Source organism: Trypanosoma brucei, chromosome 3 (assembly GCF_000002445.2).
Source record: "Trypanosoma brucei brucei TREU927 chromosome 3, complete sequence".
Lineage (NCBI taxonomy): Eukaryota > Euglenozoa > Kinetoplastea > Trypanosomatida > Trypanosomatidae > Trypanosoma > Trypanosoma brucei.
In genome coordinates this window covers 156,938-179,159 of record NC_007276.1, presented here as the reverse complement: position 1 = coordinate 179,159, position 22,222 = coordinate 156,938, and the positions used below count along the sequence as shown (strand labels likewise).

General features: G+C 42.0%; 12 protein-coding genes across 12 annotated transcripts, besides 44 other annotated features; all 12 read left to right on the top strand.

Moving 5' to 3' along the window:
* Positions 1-22,222: part of a sequence feature (sequence corresponds to BAC RPCI93-27F10) that runs on past both edges of the window.
* Positions 92-139: a microsatellite.
* Positions 138-1,049, top strand: Tb927.3.730 (hypothetical protein, conserved; the record flags this gene model as incomplete). Its single annotated transcript, XM_838576.1, has 1 exon — positions 138-1,049. One exon carries the CDS (start codon positions 138-140, stop codon positions 1,047-1,049), a length of 912 nt encoding a protein of 303 aa, XP_843669.1.
* Positions 1,165-1,229: a sequence feature (T-rich).
* Positions 1,427-1,474: a sequence feature (GA-rich).
* Positions 1,537-1,559: a microsatellite.
* Positions 1,603-1,647: a sequence feature (A-rich).
* Positions 1,767-1,829: a sequence feature (A-rich).
* Positions 1,948-1,985: a microsatellite.
* On the top strand, positions 1,989-2,381 carry Tb927.3.720 (zinc finger protein 2, putative; the record flags this gene model as incomplete). Its single annotated transcript, XM_838575.1, has 1 exon — positions 1,989-2,381. The coding sequence occupies one exon, from the start codon at positions 1,989-1,991 to the stop codon at positions 2,379-2,381; it is 393 nt and encodes a 130-aa protein (XP_843668.1).
* Positions 2,150-2,213: a microsatellite.
* Positions 2,447-2,518: a microsatellite.
* Positions 2,574-2,669: a sequence feature (A-rich).
* Positions 2,724-2,804: a sequence feature (T-rich).
* Positions 2,929-2,957: a microsatellite.
* Positions 2,958-2,988: a sequence feature (AT_rich).
* Positions 3,211-3,238: a sequence feature (AT_rich).
* Positions 3,343-3,394: a microsatellite.
* Positions 3,428-3,527: a sequence feature (T-rich).
* Positions 3,589-3,689: a sequence feature (GA-rich).
* Positions 3,752-3,809: a sequence feature (A-rich).
* Positions 3,817-3,865: a sequence feature (CT-rich).
* Positions 3,870-3,894: a microsatellite.
* Positions 4,060-4,080: a sequence feature (AT_rich).
* Positions 4,552-4,572: a sequence feature (AT_rich).
* Positions 4,582-4,615: a microsatellite.
* Positions 4,617-4,639: a microsatellite.
* Tb927.3.710 (hypothetical protein, conserved) lies at positions 4,801-6,798 on the top strand (the record flags this gene model as incomplete). Its single annotated transcript, XM_838574.1, has 1 exon — positions 4,801-6,798. The coding sequence occupies one exon, from the start codon at positions 4,801-4,803 to the stop codon at positions 6,796-6,798; it is 1,998 nt and encodes a 665-aa protein (XP_843667.1).
* Positions 6,015-6,093: a microsatellite.
* Positions 6,869-6,922: a sequence feature (A-rich).
* Positions 7,093-7,123: a microsatellite.
* Positions 7,213-7,238: a sequence feature (AT_rich).
* Positions 7,268-7,525, top strand: Tb927.3.700 (hypothetical protein, conserved; the record flags this gene model as incomplete). Its single annotated transcript, XM_838573.1, has 1 exon — positions 7,268-7,525. The coding sequence occupies one exon, from the start codon at positions 7,268-7,270 to the stop codon at positions 7,523-7,525; it is 258 nt and encodes an 85-aa protein (XP_843666.1).
* Positions 7,544-7,564: a sequence feature (AT_rich).
* Positions 7,606-7,630: a microsatellite.
* Positions 7,701-7,732: a microsatellite.
* Positions 8,110-8,143: a microsatellite.
* Positions 8,329-8,459: a sequence feature (CT-rich).
* Positions 8,498-10,249, top strand: Tb927.3.690 (protein kinase, putative; the record flags this gene model as incomplete). Its single annotated transcript, XM_838572.1, has 1 exon — positions 8,498-10,249. One exon carries the CDS (start codon positions 8,498-8,500, stop codon positions 10,247-10,249), a length of 1,752 nt encoding a protein of 583 aa, XP_843665.1.
* Positions 10,353-10,420: a sequence feature (GA-rich).
* Positions 11,248-11,331: a sequence feature (A-rich).
* Positions 11,521-11,554: a microsatellite.
* Positions 11,626-11,678: a sequence feature (AT_rich).
* Tb927.3.680 (cytochrome P450, putative) lies at positions 11,697-13,451 on the top strand (the record flags this gene model as incomplete). The annotated part of the gene is made up of 1 exon (XM_838571.1): positions 11,697-13,451. The coding sequence occupies one exon, from the start codon at positions 11,697-11,699 to the stop codon at positions 13,449-13,451; it is 1,755 nt and encodes a 584-aa protein (XP_843664.1).
* Positions 13,631-13,683: a microsatellite.
* Positions 13,956-13,984: a sequence feature (AT_rich).
* On the top strand, positions 14,012-15,460 carry Tb927.3.670 (hypothetical protein; the record flags this gene model as incomplete). Its single annotated transcript, XM_838570.1, has 1 exon — positions 14,012-15,460. One exon carries the CDS (start codon positions 14,012-14,014, stop codon positions 15,458-15,460), a length of 1,449 nt encoding a protein of 482 aa, XP_843663.1.
* Positions 15,732-15,752: a microsatellite.
* Positions 15,787-16,923, top strand: Tb927.3.660 (hypothetical protein, conserved; the record flags this gene model as incomplete). The annotated part of the gene is made up of 1 exon (XM_838569.1): positions 15,787-16,923. The coding sequence occupies one exon, from the start codon at positions 15,787-15,789 to the stop codon at positions 16,921-16,923; it is 1,137 nt and encodes a 378-aa protein (XP_843662.1).
* Positions 17,006-17,025: a microsatellite.
* Tb927.3.650 (hypothetical protein, conserved) lies at positions 17,149-17,406 on the top strand (the record flags this gene model as incomplete). The annotated part of the gene is made up of 1 exon (XM_838568.1): positions 17,149-17,406. The coding sequence occupies one exon, from the start codon at positions 17,149-17,151 to the stop codon at positions 17,404-17,406; it is 258 nt and encodes an 85-aa protein (XP_843661.1).
* Positions 17,746-18,636, top strand: Tb927.3.640 (hypothetical protein, conserved; the record flags this gene model as incomplete). Its single annotated transcript, XM_838567.1, has 1 exon — positions 17,746-18,636. The coding sequence occupies one exon, from the start codon at positions 17,746-17,748 to the stop codon at positions 18,634-18,636; it is 891 nt and encodes a 296-aa protein (XP_843660.1).
* On the top strand, positions 19,013-19,237 carry Tb927.3.630 (hypothetical protein, conserved; the record flags this gene model as incomplete). The annotated part of the gene is made up of 1 exon (XM_838566.1): positions 19,013-19,237. The coding sequence occupies one exon, from the start codon at positions 19,013-19,015 to the stop codon at positions 19,235-19,237; it is 225 nt and encodes a 74-aa protein (XP_843659.1).
* Positions 19,427-19,465: a microsatellite.
* Positions 19,562-19,586: a microsatellite.
* Tb927.3.620 (ATP-dependent DEAD/H RNA helicase, putative) lies at positions 19,679-22,105 on the top strand (the record flags this gene model as incomplete). The annotated part of the gene is made up of 1 exon (XM_838565.1): positions 19,679-22,105. The coding sequence occupies one exon, from the start codon at positions 19,679-19,681 to the stop codon at positions 22,103-22,105; it is 2,427 nt and encodes an 808-aa protein (XP_843658.1).

The following is a 22,222-nucleotide window of genomic DNA, read 5'->3' as shown; positions in this document are numbered from 1 at the left end:
CAAAAAATGAAACTTTTGTTTTGCTTAATTTATCTGCTTCTCCTTGCATAAGGTAGTAGAACACTAGAGAACGATACGTAGTTTTATCCACATATATATATATAAATATATAAATATATATATATATATATATACATATGGAAGAGGAAGAGGAAACACGTGTGAGCAGTAGATCGAGCAGTGCAGGGGACAGTTTATATGCGGCTCCTTTCCCACGAAGCACTATTATTAATTGCATAACAAATACCACACAACGCAGTTGTATTCCTACTGTTTATGGCGCAGCAGCAGCAACAACAACAACGACAACTTACAATGAGTACAATAAAGCATCACCTCTTCGTTGTGAGTCGTCATGTAAAGATAAGGAACCGCAATCCGAGAGACGTCTTCCTGTAAATTCTTTAATGCAAGTTGGAATGGAGGAACAACAACCCGTATCTCAAGCCAGTAGCCCAGATCGTCCTTATTTGCGATGTGCAATGCCATATACTCCTTCACCCACAGTACAGGAGCAATGCAGACGTAAAGGAAAAGTAACACTTTCTAGTCGTTGGAGGCCTTATGCAAATGGTGCTGTGCATCGGTATAATGTGGCTTCCAGAATGATGCCACCGCGTGATCCAAATGAGGAACACCGTTTCAATACTTTGGAGGAAATGGCAAGAAGGCGGGCCAATGATTCAAAAGCTTACCGTCCAACAAAAATTGCACTGCCAACACGAGGGCCGACAAATTTGCCTTTGGTAGTGCGAGCATTGGAGGAGGATCCGAGGGAAGTGGCGGATAAAGCTAAACAGGCAATACAGGCGGAGGTTCCCGTTCCTTATAAAATAATGGAAAAAAAACTGCTTTTCGATGCTACTGTTGGTACGGTGAAACCTTATGTGCTTGGTGACATTAATGCACATAAGAGGCGGCGACTCAGACCAGGGAAGAAAGATCTCTCGATGCCGCAATCTGCATTAACGCAAGATCCTTTATTAGTTTTTGTAGAAACGATGCGATACCAACGTCCCGCGCTGGGCATCTACTCTTTTCAAGTTTAATTGATGAGATGCGTACGTTACGCATCCGCGGCTCGTATATGTTTACAGGGGAGGGAGGGAGGAGGAGGTTATGTGTGTGTTTGTATTGGTAGCCTGAGTAAGTGAATGAAGGGGGAAAGCGAAAACAACATCAACAGCGACATCAACATCAAAAACAAAAACAAAAAATAAAAAGAAGAAGATATCTAAGAAGTTTAATAAACCTCAGATGTTTGTCTATTGAGCGGTTTTGTTGGAGTGTTGAACTTGATGTATACATAAGTTGTGTATGTTTGTGTGCATGTGCATTTAGGGAGGGGGGGGAGTGAAGTTGTGATACATATTCCTTCTTGTGGATGTATGTAATTTTTATGGATTTGCTTTACTCGGCCTGTAGATTTCTTTCCTTTCCTCTCTTTTCCTTTCATTGACCTTTCTTTTTTTTTTTTCTTTGCTTTTTTTAAAAAAAATTACTTTGTTGTTTTGATTTCTTTCTTTCTTTCTTGCATTTCCTTTCCTTTCCTTTCCTTTTCCCTCATTTATGTGTAAATTTGTGCTATTTCTACGCTTACTGTTTTTTTTCTTTTATTTTATTCTCTCTTCTTTTGTCTTTTGCTCTGCTGCCGTTAACATTTTATTTTATTTTTAGAGCTCCTCTCGCCTCTTTAATATAAGAACTAACTACTAAATTATAAGCTATAAAGGGTGAAGGGAAAAAGTGTTAAACACTAGGGATTTTTTTGTTTAGTTTTCATTTTGTTTTTGTTTTGGTTTGTTTTGTCTCTCTTTTTTTTTTTTGTTGTTCTATTCATTAACAGCACGGAGCCCGCCACGCCACTTGTAATACACGAAAACGCACCACACGCACACGATATATAAAACCACATCGGAGGAAAACAAAAAACAAAACAAAACAAAAAACAACAACAACAACAACAACAATAATAATAATAATAAGACATGCAGGGCTATTTTGCAGTAAATCCGCCTCTTCTTCCAGCAGGTTGGCAAATAGCATACACCGCAAATGGACAGCCTTATTATTTGGATCATAATACTAAGACAACGCATTGGAATTTACCAGAAACTGTCGGCTATTCGTTTGGCGGATATTATGATCCGGTGATGGTAGCTGGTGGGAATCGTGGCGGTCGTGGTGGCCGTGGTGGTCGTAATGGTATTGATCAGGGGAAACGCAAAACTAAAATGTGTATTTATTGGGAAAAGAATGGAGAATGCAGTTGGGGTGACAGATGTGCTTTTGCGCATGGGCCTGGTGAATTACGGGCTTCTGTCGGACCGGATTCTTCGCAAATGCAACAGGTGGGACATGATGTTCCGCCCATGGCATAATGCAACGTTATTTTTGAGCTCTTACAACTGTTCCGTACGACTTGGGAAGAAATACACTTGAAGGAAAAAAAAGAAAGAAAGAAAAGAAAGAAAGAAAGAAAGAAAGAAAGAGAGAAGCAAAAAAAAAAAAAGAGAAAAATAAATGGCGGGTTGTCGTTGTGGGAAGTTCAGTTTTAGAAACACCGAAAGTTGTTCTTTCTTTTCTTTGTTTTTTTTACTTTTACTTTTACTTTTACTTTTTTTTTCCTCTTTCATTCTTGAAATTTTTTTGTTTTTTTTTTGTTTTTTGTGTGATGCTTCCTCCTTCTTTCATCAACAACAACAAAGATATACGATTTTGAGAAGAAAAAAAAAAGAAGAAAAGAAAAAAGTACAGGGAGAAAAAAGTGAAAAAAAAAGGAAAGAAAAAAAAAGAAAAAAAAATGGGAGAGGAAAGTTAAGTGGAAAAAAAAAAGAGGAGAAAAGTGTGGGCACGTATGCCCCTCGAAACATGAAAACAAAAGAGAGAAATTTTTTTTAAAAAAAAAGAAGAGGAAGAGGAAGAAAAAGGGAGGGAAGGAGGGAGGGAGGGAAGGAAAAAAAAAAAGAAAATAATAATAATAATAATGAGAGGTGAGGAAACGGAGATGATGGGGAAAAGGGAATTTTTTTTTTTCCAAATTCAATGAAATGTTACTTAAAATATAAAATGAGGGAAAACACACAAAAAAAACAAAACAAATTCACAAGAAAATCACAAGAAAAAGAAAAAGAATTAAACAATGTTAAATTTTTTGTTTTTTGTTTTAAGGGGAAAAAAAGGGAGAAAGGATGAAACGACTGAAACGACTTTTAAAAAAAAAAAAAGAATAAAAAAAGTTTGTTAGTGTGTTTGTGTATGTGAGTGTGCCTGCAGGAGAACAGTTTCATGTTTTTTTTCTTTTCTTTTTATTTCCCCCCTCTTTTTGTCGTATATTTGTTTTTGTTACTATTATTATTATTATCATTATCACCATCATTATTATTATTAGTATATATTTTCATATATATATTTAGGGACCATAATCAACAAGAAAAAGAAGACAAAAAAAACAAAAAAAGATTTAAAAAAAAAACAAACACACACAAACACGAACACGAACACGAACACAAAAAAAAAAGAAAAAAAGCAAGATTTCCCTGGTGGTTCGTACTGAAGAACATGTCGATGAATGCATGCTGATGAGTGTTCCTATTTCACTCCTTCTGTTGCTTTTTTTTTTCTTCTTCTTCTTCCCCTCTTTTTTTTCTAATTATCACCCCCCTCCCCCCCCCTCTCTCTCTCTCCCTTGTCTTCATACAATTTGTGTTTGTTTGCACTTCTTGTACCATAACTTCTGCAGCATTTCTGGTTTTATTTTTCTTCTTTTCTTTTTTTCTTCTTTTTTTCCTACCTTTTTCTTTTTTTTTGATTAATGAAGAAGGGGGAGGAGGATGAGAAGAAGAAGAATAATAAGAATAAGAGGGTGGGGAAGGAAGGAAGGAAGGAAGGGAGAATTTGGCCCTCCTCTTAATTATTTCAAGCTTTAGTTTATGAAATGGATATTAATTATCATCAACTACCGTATTGGTAGAACATGATGAATTGGTAGCTGGGAATATCTCTCATACAGTACTGAAGGTATTATTTACATTTGCATGTCAAAATTAAAGGGAAATGAATTTATTTTTATTTTTATTACTCCCGCTCACACGGTGACGCCGCGTACCTCACGCATTTGTGTGCCTGAAAAAAAAAAACCAAAAGGAAAGGGAGGAAATGTGGGAGAAGATGATGTCAAAAAAAAAAGTTGAAGATGTTGACGCGACTTTTTGGCGCAGGTTTCTTCTCTTTTTTTTTGCCTTTTTCCCCCAATATTTTGCGACTTCCTGTTGAATCTGGCGGGCAAATGCGACTTTACATCAACTCATGGCGGTATTTATTCTCAAAAGGATGGAAATTGCGGTCATGGGTGTTGATTTTATTAGTTATTTCATGTGTTTGAAACCCATAGGAGGGATGCGCGCTGCAGTTCTTCTTTATTTTAATTTTATTTGTCTCTCTTCCTTTCTCTTCTGGAGGTGAATCAAACAATTTTTTTTTTGTGGCTTCTGCGTAAACTCCCGTGTTGGGTGCAGCTGACTTGCATTTTTCTTTTCTTTTTCTTTAAGGAAAATAATATATATATTTATACCCTCAAACATATATATATATATATATATATATATACATATATGTGTCTGTCTGTCTGTCTGTCTGTGTCTGTGCTTTGGATTACATATCTCGTGCATTTTATTTTCTCTATTTTATTTTTTCTCTCCTTCAAACTTCTCATATCTCTACATTTACAAATTTGTGTACGAATTCGCAAGGATTTCAACAATCGTTTTTTTTTTTCTCCTCCCTCCCATCCTGTGGGAAATGCTCTTATATTTTATTGTTGTTGCCGTATGTGCGGTTGCAGGTGTTGCGGATGCTGCTTTTCAACCGTCTTTAGCTCTTTTCGATGCGAAACTTAACGAAACTCTCTCCATTACGACGTGGCGTAATGTAGATTTGGGTTTGCGTAGCACCATTTATGCGGGACCGAATCCTGCGCGCTTATTTGCGTTGCATGCAATTGTTAATTTTAGCAACTACGGGACTGAGGAGAAACGTGTTTTGAAGGTGAAAAAGTTTCTATTTCTTATTCCCTTCTGCACACCTTTTAATAGTTCCTCTGATGCAGCACCCAAAGTGGATTCGTGTTCTTTACTTCATTTTGGTGGCACGATTCTGCTACGATTTCGTGGCGGATGGGAAAGTCATTTCGTTTCTTTATTGCGGAAAGACTCCGTTTTGGGGCCAACAAATAAAGAAGCTGTGCGACGCTTCATTTCAGTAACTGGTGGTAGTGGTGGTAATAATAGCAATTTAACCTTTCCATTTCCAATTGAAGGTACGGCATCATCAAACTTGCCCTTTTTTGGTGGAGGACCGCGCCACGACGCTGTTCAAAGTTGTAATGAATTAATTGATGAATGCGTCCAGGCCAGCAGTTTCCGCTATACGGATAGTTATAAAAACATACCGCTGGAAAGTTTTAGTGGAAGGATTATTCATCACCCGCATAATCCACTTTCATGGAATACGCCATGGCTCCTGCGGATTTCCGCTGCATTACCACCCGACTCGGCATGTGAAGTTGATATTTTGGTTGTGTTACGTACGCCTGCCGATGCGTTTCATTTCCGCATGTGGTTGACGGGGTCAGTTACCGGATCTCTGTTTCTGCTTGGTGGATGTTTATGTATATTTTTTTCATTTGTTATTGGTACAAAAGAGTTGGGTGTGCGACTTTGGCGGGCTGTACCATTGGAGGGACGGCAACGTACCGTTCTTTTTGAGGAAGTTGAAGGTGATGACCTCCCGTGTTTCCCAATTCTTCGAATTCTTGCAGCGTTGCGTCGAGCCGGTGTTGAAGTTTGGACTGAGTTGTTGTTACCGACATTACGCACGCTTCTTGAACGTATCCGTCGTTTGTTCCGTAGATCTCGAGAAGATGAAGGTGTTATTTTGATTTCTGCTGATGAGGAAACACTTGGCGCTGGTAATACACGTGAGGGAGGAACGCGCGGCACTTTGGCGCAAGGGACTGATGGGAATAACAATAATAATAATAATAATAGTGTTGATGACGATGATGATGATGGTGATGATGGTGAGAGCGGTGATTTGTGCCGAATATGCCGGTGCACCGATCCTGTTGAGGATTTGTTTTCTCCTTGCGCTTGCGATGGCACATCAAAGTATGTCCACAGGCAATGCTTAGAAAAGTGGAGAAACACCACAACGAATGTGGAACATAGACGAGTTTGCGCTGAGTGCAAAACTCCATATACTTTAGTACTTGAGTGTGTTCCCTTGTCGCCGTATGGCAGTGCGCGTCACCCCGTTTGCGTACCCACTTGTTGCATTCTTCTTTCTTACGTGATGCGCCTATTTTTAATTTTAGTTGTGTTTTGTCTTGGTGGATATTACCTCAAAGTTTGTATGTATATTGCTACAGGCTTTGATGGAGGTATTCTGTGGAGTTTCCATCATTTCTATCATTGGGTACTTGGACTTTATTTTGTTATTGCCTTCTGTGTTAATTTAATTGGTTTGGAATATGTCCTTCGAGACTTTCCTAAAGCTTGGCAGCAGTTGTTGATTCTTCTCATTTCTGTCGGTGTAGTGGAGATACCGCTAAATTATGTGGGTCAATTCTTCGTATTGATGCTCTGCAGTACGGATGTACAGTTGGAGGTTTCATATGGTGTTGGGATTCTTACGGCATCATTATTTTACTCCCAAGTGCTTCCTTCAGTTTATGAAGGCATGGAGTCACTTTTGGGAGTGAGAGAAGTCGTAGCTCCACGTAACGCCGACATCGTGTAGTATATTGTGTAAAGATATGAAAATTATTATGCGTGGGTTTACATATAACTCCGTTACGCATAGTTTGACATCTCTTCTTCTTTTTTTTTCATTTTTTTTTCATTTTGGTTCTTTTTTCTTTGTTGGTTGAACTCTTTCTGTATGCATGTGCAAATTTGGTAGTGATCGGTCCGCTCGCAATAATATACATAAAATTTGTTAATTGGTGATAGAAATTACTCACCTTAGTCAGTTTCCCTCCCTTCTGCTGCTTCTACTACTTTTACATCTCTTTTCTTTTCCTTCTTTCCCCTCTTTTTTTTGTTACTTTTATTTTTATTTTTATCTATTTCTATCTTCTGTCCATTTATTTATTTGTTTATTGTTTTGCAATGCATCTGTTGGCATAAGAAAAGAAGCAAAAAAAAAGAGAAGAAAAATATATATTATTATAATATAATCTCTAAGGAACTACTCTCTGCTGCGTGATATGTTACGCCGTAGCGTACCGTCTTTATATTCCACTATTGTGGCACCTATTGGAAAAGGACGTGTTGTCCCCTTGAATTTCAGTGGCCCCAAACCCGTGTATCAACCAAAGAGTTTTGTAACACAATTTAATGTACTTGGGATGTGGACTATCAGCAATATGATTCCTAATTTTATATTTGGTGCTTTACTGATTGCAGGCGCTCATGGAGGTTTGGCAGGCGCATGGCCCCCGGATCCGCATTCGCTTCATCCATAAAACTATGGAGTGCATTTGATTTATTATTATTATTATTTAGATTAGTAGGAGGATCGATACGTAGGTGGTTGAATTCGGTGTTGTTTGTTGTTTGTTTGTTTGTTTTTTCAGTGACGATGATGATGATTATTATTATTATTATCTTTATTTACCTGGTTATTTTTTTCCAATTCTCATACATATATATATATATATATATATATATATTGTTCGTATGTGCAAGTGTGTTTAGTTTCAGAAACATTTATTAAGCTACAGGGTTGCATGTACATCTATAGGAATGATTGTGTGTGTGTGTGTGTGTCCCTCCTCCTCTTTCCTCTTTTCTCTTCTCTTCTTTGTTTCTACTTGGGTGAAATTCTTATCTTTTCTGTGTGGCGTATTCATGAGGAAATGTTTTATTTTTAGAGCCAAACAGAATATAGTGGAAAAAAAATTAATTCAAAACATAAACAAACATATAAATGCTAACAAAATATACATATATAATTATGTATATGGTTGAGAACCTATTGTTTTGTGTGATAGTGACGTTCATGCATTTTCTACTTTTTTTTTACAACTGATACATATTCCTGCACTGATTTTTATTTTCTTTTTTCCTTTTTCTTTTTTTTTCTCTAAGGAATCCCTCAAACAATCGCTTGGAGCGAAAATTAACTGGGGGTTGCCAATTATATTATTTGCCGTGTGTTTCATAGCATTCCGTGACGCCAAAAAGAAGGTGTGGCAAAAGGAATTCTTTTGAAACGCCGATATAATTATATCTTTATATTATTCATACACATACGGAGAGGAATACCAGAAAAGAAGGGGGAAGAAAAAAGTAATAATAGAAAGTGTGTGAGGGAGAGAAACAAAAAAAACAAAGAGAAGAAAGAGAGAGAGGGAGGAGAAGGAAGTAGGGAAGGAACAAAAAGAACAAAAGCAAAAATAACTCACCTCACTTTTCCATACACATAAATAAATAGCATGGAGAACTACCAACTTCTCAATCAGTTAGGAGATGGAACCTTCGGGTGTGTAGTGAAGGCATTGCACAAGTCATCAGGTCAGTTCGTTGCTATTAAAAAAATGAAACAAAAGTATTACAGCTGGGATGAATGCATGAAACTCCCGGAGGTTGTTGTTGTGCGTCGTGTGCACGGCCACCCCAACATTGTGAAAATGAGGGAGGTGATTCGGGAGAAAAATGAATTGTTTTTTGTTTTTGAATTCATGGATGGGGATTTGCTGGGTGTTATTCGGAGAGCCAAACAGATGCAGAGCTATGGCTCCGGAACCAGTGGTCCTGCGTTAGCATACCCCAAAATCAAAAGTTATACATTTCAAATTTTGCAGTCGCTCGCGTATTTACACCGCGCTGGGTACTTTCATAGAGACATGAAACCGGAAAATTTACTGGTACGAAAGGACCCATCCACTAGCGCACAGGAAATAGTTAAGCTTGCTGACTTTGGTCTCGTTAAGGAAATACGAGCGCGGCCGCCCTACACGGATTATGTTTCAACACGGTGGTATCGAGCACCGGAATTACTTTTGCAAGACAGATGTTACAGCTCCCCCGTAGACATATGGGCGGTGGGTTGTATAATAGCGGAAATGATAACCACCCGCCCGCTCTTTGCGGGTAGCAACGAGGTGGACCAACTGCATAAAATAATGGCCGTTTTGGGATCACCCAATGAAAGCGTGTGGCCCAATGGTATGGTTCTTGCAAAGAAGATTCGTTACAATTTTCCTTCCATCAATGGTGTGGGCTTAGAGCGTGTCATGCCGCCCCATGTACCACCGCATGCCATGGACTTGATGAAGCAAATGTTGAATTACGACCCAAAGAGGCGGCCGACTGCTCAGCAGTGTTTACAACATCCGTACTTTAATGTTGGGGTTGATGAAGAGAATTTCGCTCCAACGAATGTTCCAAAACAGATGGCAGAGGCACTGAAGAAACACACTAGCGGACCGCAAAGCGCCCCGTCAGGTGCAGTTGTTCCGAATTCCGATACAAAAGGGGATCGCCCACCTGTTGGGGCCACAACTGCGGTACCGAAGGCGGGAGGTCCATCGAATAGTCCACCGGTGGTACCGCAGCAGAACTCGTACAGTCCCAGTAACGAATCCTCCGATCGAAAACCCGACGTTCAGCCGAAGTTTGGTTCAAATGTAAAAACGACCCTTGCAAATATGAAGACGTCTCCTCTCCCACCGGAGGCAAAGCCAGGAAAGTTTTCTCCTTCAAATAACAAAGAAATCCCTTCTAGGACGGTTGCGCAACCTCCTCCCGCTTCTAACAATGATGAGTTAGACTTAGACGGACTTATAGACGATTTTGCCGGGGAGTTGAAGACGTTGGGCCTCCATCCTCAGCAGAAGCAGCACGGCTCCACTTCACTTCAAAGCAATGCGACTCCGGGGAAAGATATTACCAATTGTGGATCATCCGGTAGTCAACGCAAGAGCGGGGTCGATTTTGCCAAACCCCCACCAATGGAAGGTGGCATGGTGGCAACACTTCTCAACTCAACACGATATAAACTTTCGTCTTTTCAGTCGTCGGAGAATAAAACTTATACCAATTCTCTCGGTAAGGCACACCCGCAGGGCAACTCACCCGCTACACTCGCCAGCGTAGGACCTTCCGTCGGGTCCCAAGCGGTTTCCCCATCTATCAAAGCATTGTTAGCGAAGCACCGGGAGCACAACCAAGGTTCCAACAGTTAGAGAAAGAACACACAAGAAATAAATTGATATACAGATACATATATTTACATATGCAATGCTGCATGAACTTTCGTAAGGCGATGGCACCCACGCAGAGGCATCGTTCTTCTTTTCTTTTCTTTTTCTTTTTTTGTCTTCCTCTTCTTTCTTCATTTGTTTCTTTCTCCCTTTTCTCTGTTGTTTTTACCTTTGCTCCTTCTTTGGTACGTGGAGGCTATTGTCATGATTAGCGCAGCTGACATAGAATACTGCAACCGTTGTTCGGGGTTGTACGATGTTCATTAAGTATCTATTTATATGCTTCGATATTTGTGTTCCACCTAAATGTGACTGACTGCCTTTTACGTTTAGCACAATGTTTGTTTTTGTGCATATTCGTTTGTCTACGCTGTGAAAGACTGCAACTCCCGCTTTTTAATTGTTCCTCCTCCTTCTTTTTTTTTTTTTGGTTTTCGCAACTCTTTAGGTTCAAGTTACGGTGGAAACACGTGTTATCATCATGATAGCTGTTGCGTTGATTGCGTACAAGAAAGCGTTTTATGCTTTTTATTTTACCTTTCAACACCACTAACGTGCACTGACCGGATATCGTGAAAAAAAAAAAACACCTTCGAAAGGGCAACTCTAAAAGGAAAGGGGAAAAAATATGAATGTGTGAAGAAGTTACACGCAATAATAAACTTATAATATGACTGAGCTGACAAGTGGATGATTCCACTAGACAAACATGCGGAAATATTTCTTTTACACCATCCAAAACATTTGTTGCCTCCTGATGTGCCGATATATTTCTGATGTGAATGTGCTTATTAAGGCCAGTAGACATTGGGTTGCAAAGTATGTGTGTATGTTGTGAGTCATTCGGCATGCGAGTGCGTGTTTTCTTCTCCATTTTTTTTTCTCCTCCCCTTGTGGTGATGAGTGGAGTGGAGACTGTATTCTACAGGAGTTGCAAAATTTATCCAGTATCTGCACCTTCTTTGCTTAACTAAATATACATTTGTTTGTTTATTATTTTTTTTGTCTGTGCATTTATTTGTATTTTTATACTTACCTTTTCTTTCTTTCTGCATTTTTTTTTAAAAAAATCAAGCAAGTTCAATCATTATCATTATTATTTTAGCGTTTATCTTTTTTTTTTGTCTTCCCCTCTACCGTTTGACGAGCCTTTTTTTTTCGAGAGAGAGAGAGAGAGTTATCAAGGTAGGACGTTACATCGCCAAGTGACTGGTAGTTTAGTCTGTAAGTTACATTTACCGTTAAAAATTATATTTGTTAGTTTGTTAGTTTGTTTTTTGTTTGTTTTTTCTCGTCTTATATCAGTTGGTGTGTGTGTGTCTGTCTGTCTGTCTGTGCCTTCAGCATCGGTGGAGCAGTAAAATTTTTTTAAATATAAATATTAATATAAATATTTATTTATTTATATATAGTGAAGCAATTGCAGTCGATGGCTGTAATAACGAATACCTCAAGTCTTAATGGAGGGTTCGTTTCGGGGTCATTTATGTTTCTTAACGATATTTTTTTATACTATTCAACGAGTGACCTTATTTGGGTGGGTTTCATGTCAATGTTGATGTTCATTATAATGTTGTGGTTGTCCAACGTTGTGGTGCCGGCTATTCGTATGGACCGTTACTTGGCGAATATTCCACGCGCTCCTGGCGGGCTTCCGGTGTTGGGTCACGCTTTAGAACTTTTGGAAGGTTCTCCGTCTTCTAAAATGGCCTCATGGAGTCTTAGGCCATGGAAGGCAAAGAGAGAAAATACGGTGGCAGTAACCAAAGCAGGAACTAATCGAATCGTGGCATTTACTGTTTTTAGTCAGCGCGTGGTGTACATTAATGAACCAGCTCTCATCAAGCGTGTGCTGCTCAGCAACCAGCGGAATTATACGAAAGATATCGCATCGTCATACAAACACTTCATGTGTCTCCTTGGGAATGGTCTAGTTACAGCTGAGGGGCATAAATGGAGAAAGGGACGACTCATGCTTTCACATTCACTGCGAATTGATATTCTTGAGGATATGCCTGAAATGACTATGAGGGCTGTTGGAAGAATAATGGAGAAATTGCGAACTGTCGGCAGTGGGGTTCCGTTTTTAGACCTTAACGAAGAATTTCGGCACCTGACGTTACAGGTGATTGGAGAGACGGTGTTGTCCCTGAGCGCTGAGGAAACGGATCGCATTTTTCCAACCCTCTATTTGCCAATTGTACACGAGTGTAACCGCCGAGTTTGGGAGCCGTGGCGCGCCTTCATGTTCTTTTCCGATGGCTTTCGAGAGCGGCGCAGGTGTTTGAAGCGACTTAATGCAGTCATCTGCGACATCATTCAGGAGCGCTGGAGGCAACGAAATGAAGGTTCTCAGAAAGATGTCATGTCCCTTTGTTTGTCGCAAGTTGATGCTCTCGATAATAATATGCTCCTCCAGCTTCGAGACGATGTGAAGACGTTACTTCTTGCTGGTCATGAGACATCTGCAGCGTTGCTCACATGGGCCACTTACGAAGTTATATGCCATCCAGAAATACGGGACAAGGTGGTGGAGGAGGCGAAGGCACTTTTTGATCCGGCGCATTGCGACAGAACTATGGAAACACCAGAAGGTGTGTGGGGCATTCCATCCGCATCTGCTGTACGGAGCTCACTGCGCTGGACGCCTGCTGTTCTGCGTGAAACATTGCGTAAACATAGCGTTGTTCCGTTGGTAATGCGGGTGGCTGTCAATAACGATAAGTGGCCTGCTTCTGAAACAGGCCTCGATAAAGATGTTGTTATTCCTGCCGGCTGTTCGGTAGCCGTGGGAATTGAGGGCGTTCATCAGCGGCCAGATATCTGGGAAGATCCTGGATCATTCAATCCAGAACGATTTCTCGATGTCGCCATACCGAATGACACAAATTCACCACCAACTGGTGAAAAGTACGAGAAACGCATCGACCCGTATGCGTTTATTCCTTTCATCAACGGTCCCCGTAACTGCCTCGGGCAGCATCTTTCCATGATGGAAACCCAAGTTGCCCTGGCTTATTTATTTCTCAACTGGGATCTGCAGTTGCATGGCGCCGTCTCTCAAAGTGATACCGAAATCAACAAGGAACTTCAGCAGGAAGTGGGACGGCCGCATAAGTTTCTTATACCGATTGTACCTGGTAATGGTCTAAAGGTGGTGGGCCATCCGCGACCTCGTTATTAACATTTCCATTGAAACCCTTTTGTATGACCCAACCGTTGCGTCCGAGTGGTGGCGATACCGCAATTGAAACGTGCTGCCGGTAAGCAATTTTCAAAGTTCTTTCGAGGAGGAGGGGGGGTGGAGTAGTGCGAGTAAGCTGTATCATTATTAGGTGCTGCTTTTGCACATAAGCAAATAAGTATATATATATATATATATATATAATATAATATATACATGTACATGTACATATGCGTGTCTATAATTTTGGTTTGGTTGCATGAAGCTTCACATTTTGATGCCTCACGAAGACCACTCGAAGGGTTGCCTCCTTTATTTGTTTCTTGGCATTACGTTGTTTGTGGGAGCAGCAGCGATGCAGCAATTTTCATTGAAGTTACTAACTCTGCTACTTGACGGTACGTACGGTGGTGCTGGGCCCTTTTTTTACCGTTGATTGCGGAGGGGGAGATAAACACAAATAAAATCATGATTTAATTGCGTGCTCTGTTGCACTACCTTTCCTTATAATAATAATAATTATTATTATTTTTCACTACTCAAAAGTAGGTAGGAGGATTATGCTATCAACGCCCTGTCCTTTTAGGGAGAAGAGCGATACATGTAATGTAGTGAAACCCGAGTCGCGAGCGCGCAAATGCGCTGAAGCGGTTAATGGTTCAACACAAGGAGTATCTGGTGATAATTCATGGGGTATGTCGTGGCCATCTCTTTTTCCGCGGAATCCTGAAGGGTTGAAACCGGGTGAACCTTTGATAAAAAATAATAGTCCCTCTTTTTCCAATACTCGAGAGTCCGTAACTCGGCCACGTCGGCCACCCCCTAAACCATATGATAGAGAACATAACTCTGATAGTGAAAAAGGGTGTATTGGACAACAAAAGGCATGTAAAAGTTCTCCCATGCCTCGCCTTCCTGGGTCTTCCTTCTTACAGTATTTAACAAATTCTGCATTGAGGGAAACTGAGGGAGTTGAAGTTGATGAAAGGGGTCCCCAACAACGGCGTAGTGGCAGTGAGGCCGGTACACTTTCCGAAAACAAAACTCTAGTTAGTGATGGAATTAGTTCACCACCTTCTCGCGTTACTTTTCCCGTTAGCATGAAAATGTTTGCGAGAGAAATGGCAAAAAATTACGATAAACTATGCCGCGCCTTGTTAGATGATGATGGTGCTATTTTTGATGACAACGAACGGATAGAAATTGCTGACGTCTTGCGCAACATTGGCGGGACTGTATCGAAGATTTGCATAGCTGCATATGATTCTGAGACAAACTTGGACGCCTACAACACGGTATCGGACGCGATGGTGTCGAGAGCTCAACTTCATGAAATACGCGTTAAACAACTTACAGAAGAAGTTGAGGTTTGTGTCGACGCGAAGCGTGAGGCGTTGGCTGACGCCGCAAGGCAACTCAGAAATGAGCGGGCGGCACTAAAAAACATTCTCCTGCAATCAAATTGCTGTGCCGATTCAAGTTTAACTTCCCAAATAACTTCCACGGAAGTCGGTCCGTCTGGGAATGGGAGCGATTCCGCTGCAGTGGCTGTTGCTGAGCAGCCAGCCAAAATATTTGGGGAGGTTCAAAAAGGCACCAAAACTTCTGGCAGCAGCAACGCGTCTGATCCTTATTTGCCCCCCGTTGTGTATCGTAGTGGTGGTCGTTCAACTCCTGAAAGTTCACTTAATTCGTCAATCGCCTCCAGAGAGTCCCAAACTCAAGACTGCGTTTGCAACTTGATCGCGCAGGTGCCGTTGCATGAACTGGCGAATGAATTGCTACGATCAAGGCGCCAGACACTTTTCATTTCCCAACTTGGCAACCAATGCACTGCAGCCAATGAATTGCGCATGATGCTGATGCAAAAAGAAATGGAAAATTTTATAAGGGTCTGTAGTCTTTTGGAGCAGGATTATCTTTTCAAAAAGGATCGGCTCCTTGGAAGCTGCTTCACGCAGGCGCCTACAACTCCGACCACCCGTAGTTGTGGTGTTCCCATCACCTAACGATGTTTCCCTGCTGTATAATTTTCGTTGCACATCACAGTCTCTGTTGATTTGAAGTAATGTCTTGCGCTGGAGTAGTTAATTTTGTGACATGCACTCCTTCCCACTGGTGGATATTTTTCATTTTTTTTTCTGTAAAATCGGATCATTTGCTTTGCTTTCATCTCCGCTGACATTTCCCAGTACTCCGCTCCTCTCCTTTTACTTCTCTTTGTATGTGTCTCTATCCCATTTGCGTATAAAGGATTATCAAACATAACCGTTTCAGCTGTGTTTGTTTGTTTGTTTGTTTTCGTTTGGTACATGTTTTTACGCTGTTTCACCTGATGAATGAAGCGGTGGTAAGCGTCGGTGGAGTGAGAAAAGTATTGAATACATTGCAAAGAAAGCATCAGTGGCTCATAAATGATGCTCGTCTTTTTTACATTGGTGGCCAGTGGCATGGCACAGTGCAATCGTTGATAGTGGAACACTTGTCACGCTGTCGGGAGCTGAAGCGACCGCTGGTGCAACATGAACATGTGGGAAATGTTCTGCATCCCCTTCGATTAGAGGATGAGTACAGTCGCAAGGAGCGTTTTCTCCAGTCGCTGTTCGATGAAGCGGATTTCAATGTTTCGGCTGATCCCCTTTTTTATTTATTCTCTGGCTCCTGCTGCAACATTGGGGTCCAAGAGCCAGTTGGTAATAATTTTTCAAAAGCTTGCGAACTTCCTCTTACAGTAAATGAGGCGGCTGCGCATGTCAGGCGGCACACCGCACACCAGTCCATGTCGGATCGTTTTCCCTCATCCGTTGAGCCGCATCTGTTGGAAGGCGGTTTATCTGACAAAAGTGCTGTCGTGTGTACTCCTGTCGTTTTTTTGCGGGAGTTATTTCACAGCTGCGCGGCAGACGTTGTGGCACTTGACTTCAGTGGGCCTCATGAAATGGGGATGTTTCCACAAAACTCGGTTTCTACCGTAAGCGTACTGCAGGATGTCAGAGATGCGATGACGCTAAGTTCGTATCTTCTTAAACCGTCAGGTGCCTTGTTGTTAAGGTTTCCTCTCTGCATGGTGTCCCGAGAAAAAGGAAGTTTCCTGAGACTCATGAAATGTCTAACCTGGGGCTTTCAGGTATCGAGGCGTTGTGTGGATGGGGAATATATATATTGTTTAGGTTGCAGGAAAGTTGCAGAGTATCCGGCTGCTGTGGAGCACCGACTTCGACCCTCCAGACGTGCAGGTGGTGCAGAGAAGGGTACCGGGAGGCGGAACTTCCGCAATAACGTCAAGCGCTCTTATTTCGCTGCGTTAATGCCCAGTTTCACGAATGCCGCTTTTGTCAAGGAACCAATGGAGGGTTCGGCTCCGCGCGACAGCGGTCCCGCCAGAAACGCCAAAATGGATGAAGAAGCGTTTTTTGCCGTATCTGTTGAGATGATGGAGAAGGGTTTGTACAACCACAAACCTGACGAGTAAACTTAACCCTTGTACTATTTCTCTTCCTTACATCCCTTCGTTATTACACGTAAAACAGCCAGCGTTACATTCCATAGTGTGTTTATTATTATTATTATTATTTTCTTGTTGAAATTCTGTCTAGGATAACCTAACCAGATACACATGTGATCTTCTGTGACAGGACTCATTTTTCCAGCACCAACAACTTCTTTTCCCCCTTTTTTTTCTTGATTGCACTGTCACATGAATAGTCGCACCCCTTACGAAAAAAGAAAAGGCGATAACAAAACAAAAACAAAAGGGAAAGGGGAGATGATGAACCACCAGCGGCCCGAAATGGTGAACCCCGTCGGTACGATGGTCTCCGGCGTGTTAAACATCGCTCTGTTACTTGCCGCGTTTACAGCAGTTTATATTGTTGTCAAATCGAATCATGGTGTTGATCTGTTTAGTATGGCCTGGAACGACTTCCTACGACCCAACTACGATGACGACTTGTAACAGTCGACATGGCTTTGTTTTTTCTTCTTTTCATTCAGTGCCACACAAGTTATGTGTGATGTGGAATGATTATGTGTGTGTGTATATGCCACAGTACTGTGAGGATATGAGGCGTCGCTTAGCCTTTTCATTACACTTCTCCACACACTTTCTTCTTTGCTTGCTTGCGTTTCATCGACATGTTATTTCAATTCATCCGTTTAATATACATCAGTCACATTTATTTTTATTTTTACTTTTCCTCTCCCCTTTGTTTGTGGCGAACTAACATCATTATGTGAGCACGCAAGCAGCTTCGTTATCACCAATATTTTTCTTCCCTTTCGTCTTGTGAATGAGATGCTAACGATGATGAGGGGGTTTCTCTTAGTCCCACTGCTCTTTTACGCCTTCTTCACCACTGGTGGCAGAGCAGTGAATGTGCAACTTCCTCATCAAATTACCTCGCGTATGAGTGGGGAATGGGGTATTGTGGTACAAACTCCATGTCGCCCATTTATTATTGGTGAAACGGTGACCTTCACTGACGGTACCGCTTATATGCAATCCGTAAATGTTAACTTCACAGGAGCCCTCGAAGGAACTGTTGAACATGATGCGAGTGGTCTCAGGGCATTTGCTGCCGGAGCGGATGAGGAGGCGGTGAAACATTACATCATTTGTGGTGAGCGGCTCAATGCGCTTCCAACAGAATACCGTCCAGGTTTTGAAGGAGAAATGCGAATGACGCAGCTGGTGGAATATGTGGGGCACTTCTCGAAACCCGGAAATGCAGCAAGTGAGTGCGGTACAATTCAACCAAGCGTATTTATTCGTGCAATTGGAAGCGATGCACGAGGCCTGAAAAGTGACAGCTGGAGGGCGAAGCAAACGCTTCAGTACGTCGAACTTGAGTTCGTTGCTAACAGTTTAACGGCTTCGTGTGTACATAAGAAAGACGTCACTGAGGATGAGGGTTCACAAGGCTCAACCAACCGGCGTAATGCAGGAAGGAGGAGGAGGGGACATCGTGTCAGTCGCGGTGTAGGTGCAGGAAATAATCCACAAGGTGCAACAGATCAGAGGGCGTATGAAGGAAGTATTATTATTGGATTAACACGGAGGAAACCACCGGAGAAGGGGTTTTATGAACAGTACAGCATGAGTATCTTTTTTGGTGTTGCCATGTTCGTGTTCCGTATCGTCCAAGCCTTCAAATCTTACCGCAGAGAGTCAAGTGCAGCGAGGTGAAGGAGAGTCATCTCTCCATGCTCTTCTCCCACATCAGCCCACACGTACCGAATTACACAACAACTAAACCGCCAGGATCGTTGGCTTAAGCTCTCCGTAGGTGTGTCAAATGGTTGTCTCTAAAACCTTTGTTTGTCCCATCATCTTAACTTCACGTGTAATCGCCTTGGATACTCTCTACCTTTTGTATTTGTAATTTTCAGGTAGCACTTATTCGTTCCCAATTTTTTTTTCTTTACTGTTTCTCTTCACGCGTTGCCGCTTTCCTGCGTGTTCGAGTTTGTGAAGGAGACACAACCGGCATAGTAAGTGGTGCAACAACTTTTGCCCATTTAATTACAAGCAACTTCACAAGTTGGCTCTATAGGACGTGCAAATGTCGATTTCACCCGCAGAGAACGACTGGTTCTCATTCCTTCTCGATCAGAGTTGGGTTGCATTTGTCATTTTGGGTGTATTTTTAGTCGGTATAAAAATTTATAACATGCGACAGCGAGAAGAAGGACGCAAACTTTTAACTGAAGCGGTGAAGTTAGAGCTTCTTTGCCAACAAATCCGACGCAGTAAAGCCCAGAGTGAGCGGGGAAAAAAGGATGCGTAGGGGAACCACATGTTACGGTGAGGCAGAAAATAGTGGTAACGGCGATGATGGGAATTGGGCGAGGGGGAAACAAGTGCAATTACAAAAAAAAAAAGGAAAGATGAGACGATGACAAAAGTAAAGAACGGGTTTTGTGTTTTGTCATTTTTGTAAGCTCAAATGCTTATTCCGCACATCTATACATAATCTTTGTTACTGCTGTTGGTGCTATTGTTGTTGTTGTTGTTGAAACCCGTCAGTGTTTCCGAACATGCGATTGCCCATTATCGTGCAATTTATTACATTTCACCATCTACTGGCCTTCTTTTTTTTTTATTTTTTATCCCCCCTCCTCCTCCTCCTCCTCCTCTCTTCACCATCCTAAAAACAGAGGGAACCAAAGGGGTTTGTCGGGGAAAAGTTAAGGAAAAGGAAACTGTTAAAGCGGAAAAGAAAATATTTATGTCACTAGCGGGTTCCGAGAGGGCTCATCTCTGTGTTCACGGCCTTACGGAAAATGACGAACAAGACGCACTTCGGCATTTACTCTCTGCTACCGGTTCATCTCAGTTAACTGATATTAGTGACGAAGTGGTTGTGAAGGGTGCTGCCAAAAGGAAAAACCAAGCGGCAACGCAATGTGCAAATTCTAGCGAATCTATAAAAGACAAAAAGACTCAACGTTCTTCGGAAGTTCAGCAGCAGAAACCCGACGGTGGAACGGTGGGACGTGTGAAAAAATCAAGTGACGTTCCCGTAAAACGAACAGCCTCAAAAGTAGTGCCGGTGCCGAAAGAAGTTGAGGCGGAGTCCGTGGCGTTTCAAGCAGATAGTGTAAGCCATGAAGCCGAATCACTTCCTCCCATAGCAGAACTTGTGCACAAGAAGTTGATTCGGCCCTTAACAGAAGTTTTGTGCATTAACTCGTTGACGCGCATACAAAAACTTAGTTGGATGCCCATGGTTGATAAAACACGTGATGTTCTCGTCAGAAGCGAGACGGGAAGCGGTAAAACTTTAGCGTATGCGCTTCCTCTGCTTCATCAATTGCTCTGCGATTGCGACACCCGGCCACTGAAGCGTGACGTCGGTTCTGTCATTATTGTTTTGTGTCCAGTTCGAGAGTTGGTAGTACAGGTGTCGGATGTACTCACTATTCTTACGCGTTGTGCCCTCTTCCTTACGGTAGGCGGGATTCATGGAGGTGAGAATAGGCACAAGGAAAAGGCGAGACTACGAAAAGGAATAACAATTTTGGCAACGACGCCTGGAAGGCTTTTGGATCATCTCAAGGCCACATCATCCTTTCGAGTAGAGGAGTTGCAAACTATTGTGTTGGATGAGGCTGATCGGTTACTCGATATGGGGTTCGAAAAGACTATTCGTGAGGTTATGGATTTGTTAGTAGCGAAGAAACGGGACGCACACCAAACAGGCGGCGGGGACGCGCAATCCTCGTTTAAACGAGTTCTCGTTTCGGCCACCATAACGGCGGCTGTTGAACGACTCTCTCATTTTGCGCTACGGGATAATATTGTTCGCGTTGGTGAGACGGAGGACACTTTTTCTATTCCTTCATCGTTGCGGCAACACTATGTATTGGTACCAACAAAGCACCGCCTGGCAACACTCATAAGCTTTCTTCGGTCGCAGTTGGACGCTGGAGCTCAAAGACTTATCGTTTTTGTTTCAACTGCAGACAGTGCTGAATTTCATTATTATTTGTTGTCCAGATTGAAGTCACCTTTTCGTGGCAAGACAAACAGTGGCAGAAGCGCTGGCGCACCTCAAAAAAACTCAAATCGCTACAGCTTAAAAAAGCGTATTGGGGAAGCCAATAGGCACATTCACGAGGGTCGAGATGAGGACGTTGTCACTTTTGATGATGACTCGGATGATGAGGATCCGACTGAAGTAAGTGAATTATCCGAGAAAAATGCTGTTCTTGACGTTAACATATTTAAACTGCACGGTAATATGTCACAAGTTGATCGAGCCTCTGTTTTCCATGCCTTCAAACATATGGACAGCAGCGTTCAACCTTCCAAAAAGGGAATTCTCTTTTGCACAGACGTTGCCGCGCGGGGGCTTGACATGCCTAATGTTGATTGGATTGTGCATTATGATCCGCCTACTGATGCGCCGTGTTACATTCATCGCATTGGCCGCACAGCACGTATTGGTAACACGGGGGATTCCATGTTATTTCTCATGCCACACGAGGAGGGGTATGCATCTTATTTGAGTAACTTCTTAGCAAAGGAAACCAAATTAGGTTCCATGGCGAAAGGTGCCAATGCCGAATCAGGAATCATAGAGGAAAGGAAATATGAGTCATTCCTCTTTTATTTAACTAAATTGGATCCCAAAGCCAATCACATGTGGGCTCAGAGCACTGCAACTTTGGAGCGCGCCATATGCCGACTAGTTATGAAGCGGCATTCAAACGAAGAAAATGTGAATGATGAAAGCACCGGCAGAACTGATGACATCACCAGACTTGCATTATTCGCCTATCAGTCATACATAAGAGCATACGCCGGTCATTCCAGGGAACTTAAGCGTCTTTTCTTCAATTCCGATGCCCTTCATTTGGGTCATGTCGCTCAAAACTTTGGTATTGACAAAAGACCCAGCGAAGTTCGCTCACAGTTGCAAGGACTCATTAAGGAAGATAGAAAAGTGGCAAGAGAAACAACATCAGTTGTGTTGGATGATGGCAGTGAGCGGCCTCGAAAAGTGCTACGCACGGAGGTGCCACATGATGACCGCTATAGGAGCACAGTGGTTCAAAAGCAACGCAAAGTTACGAGGGATTGGTATGAAAACAAAAAGAAACTGGAGGGTCCAACATATAAACACCAGCAATTTACTGAATTCGATGCCTAAATCATGGAAAATGATGATGAGGAGAAACATCTTCTTTCTGTAACCGTTTAAATGGAAGTGACGAGTCGAATATAAAGAAAAGGCGCCGTTGGCGGTAAACCGATGTGCATACTGGTT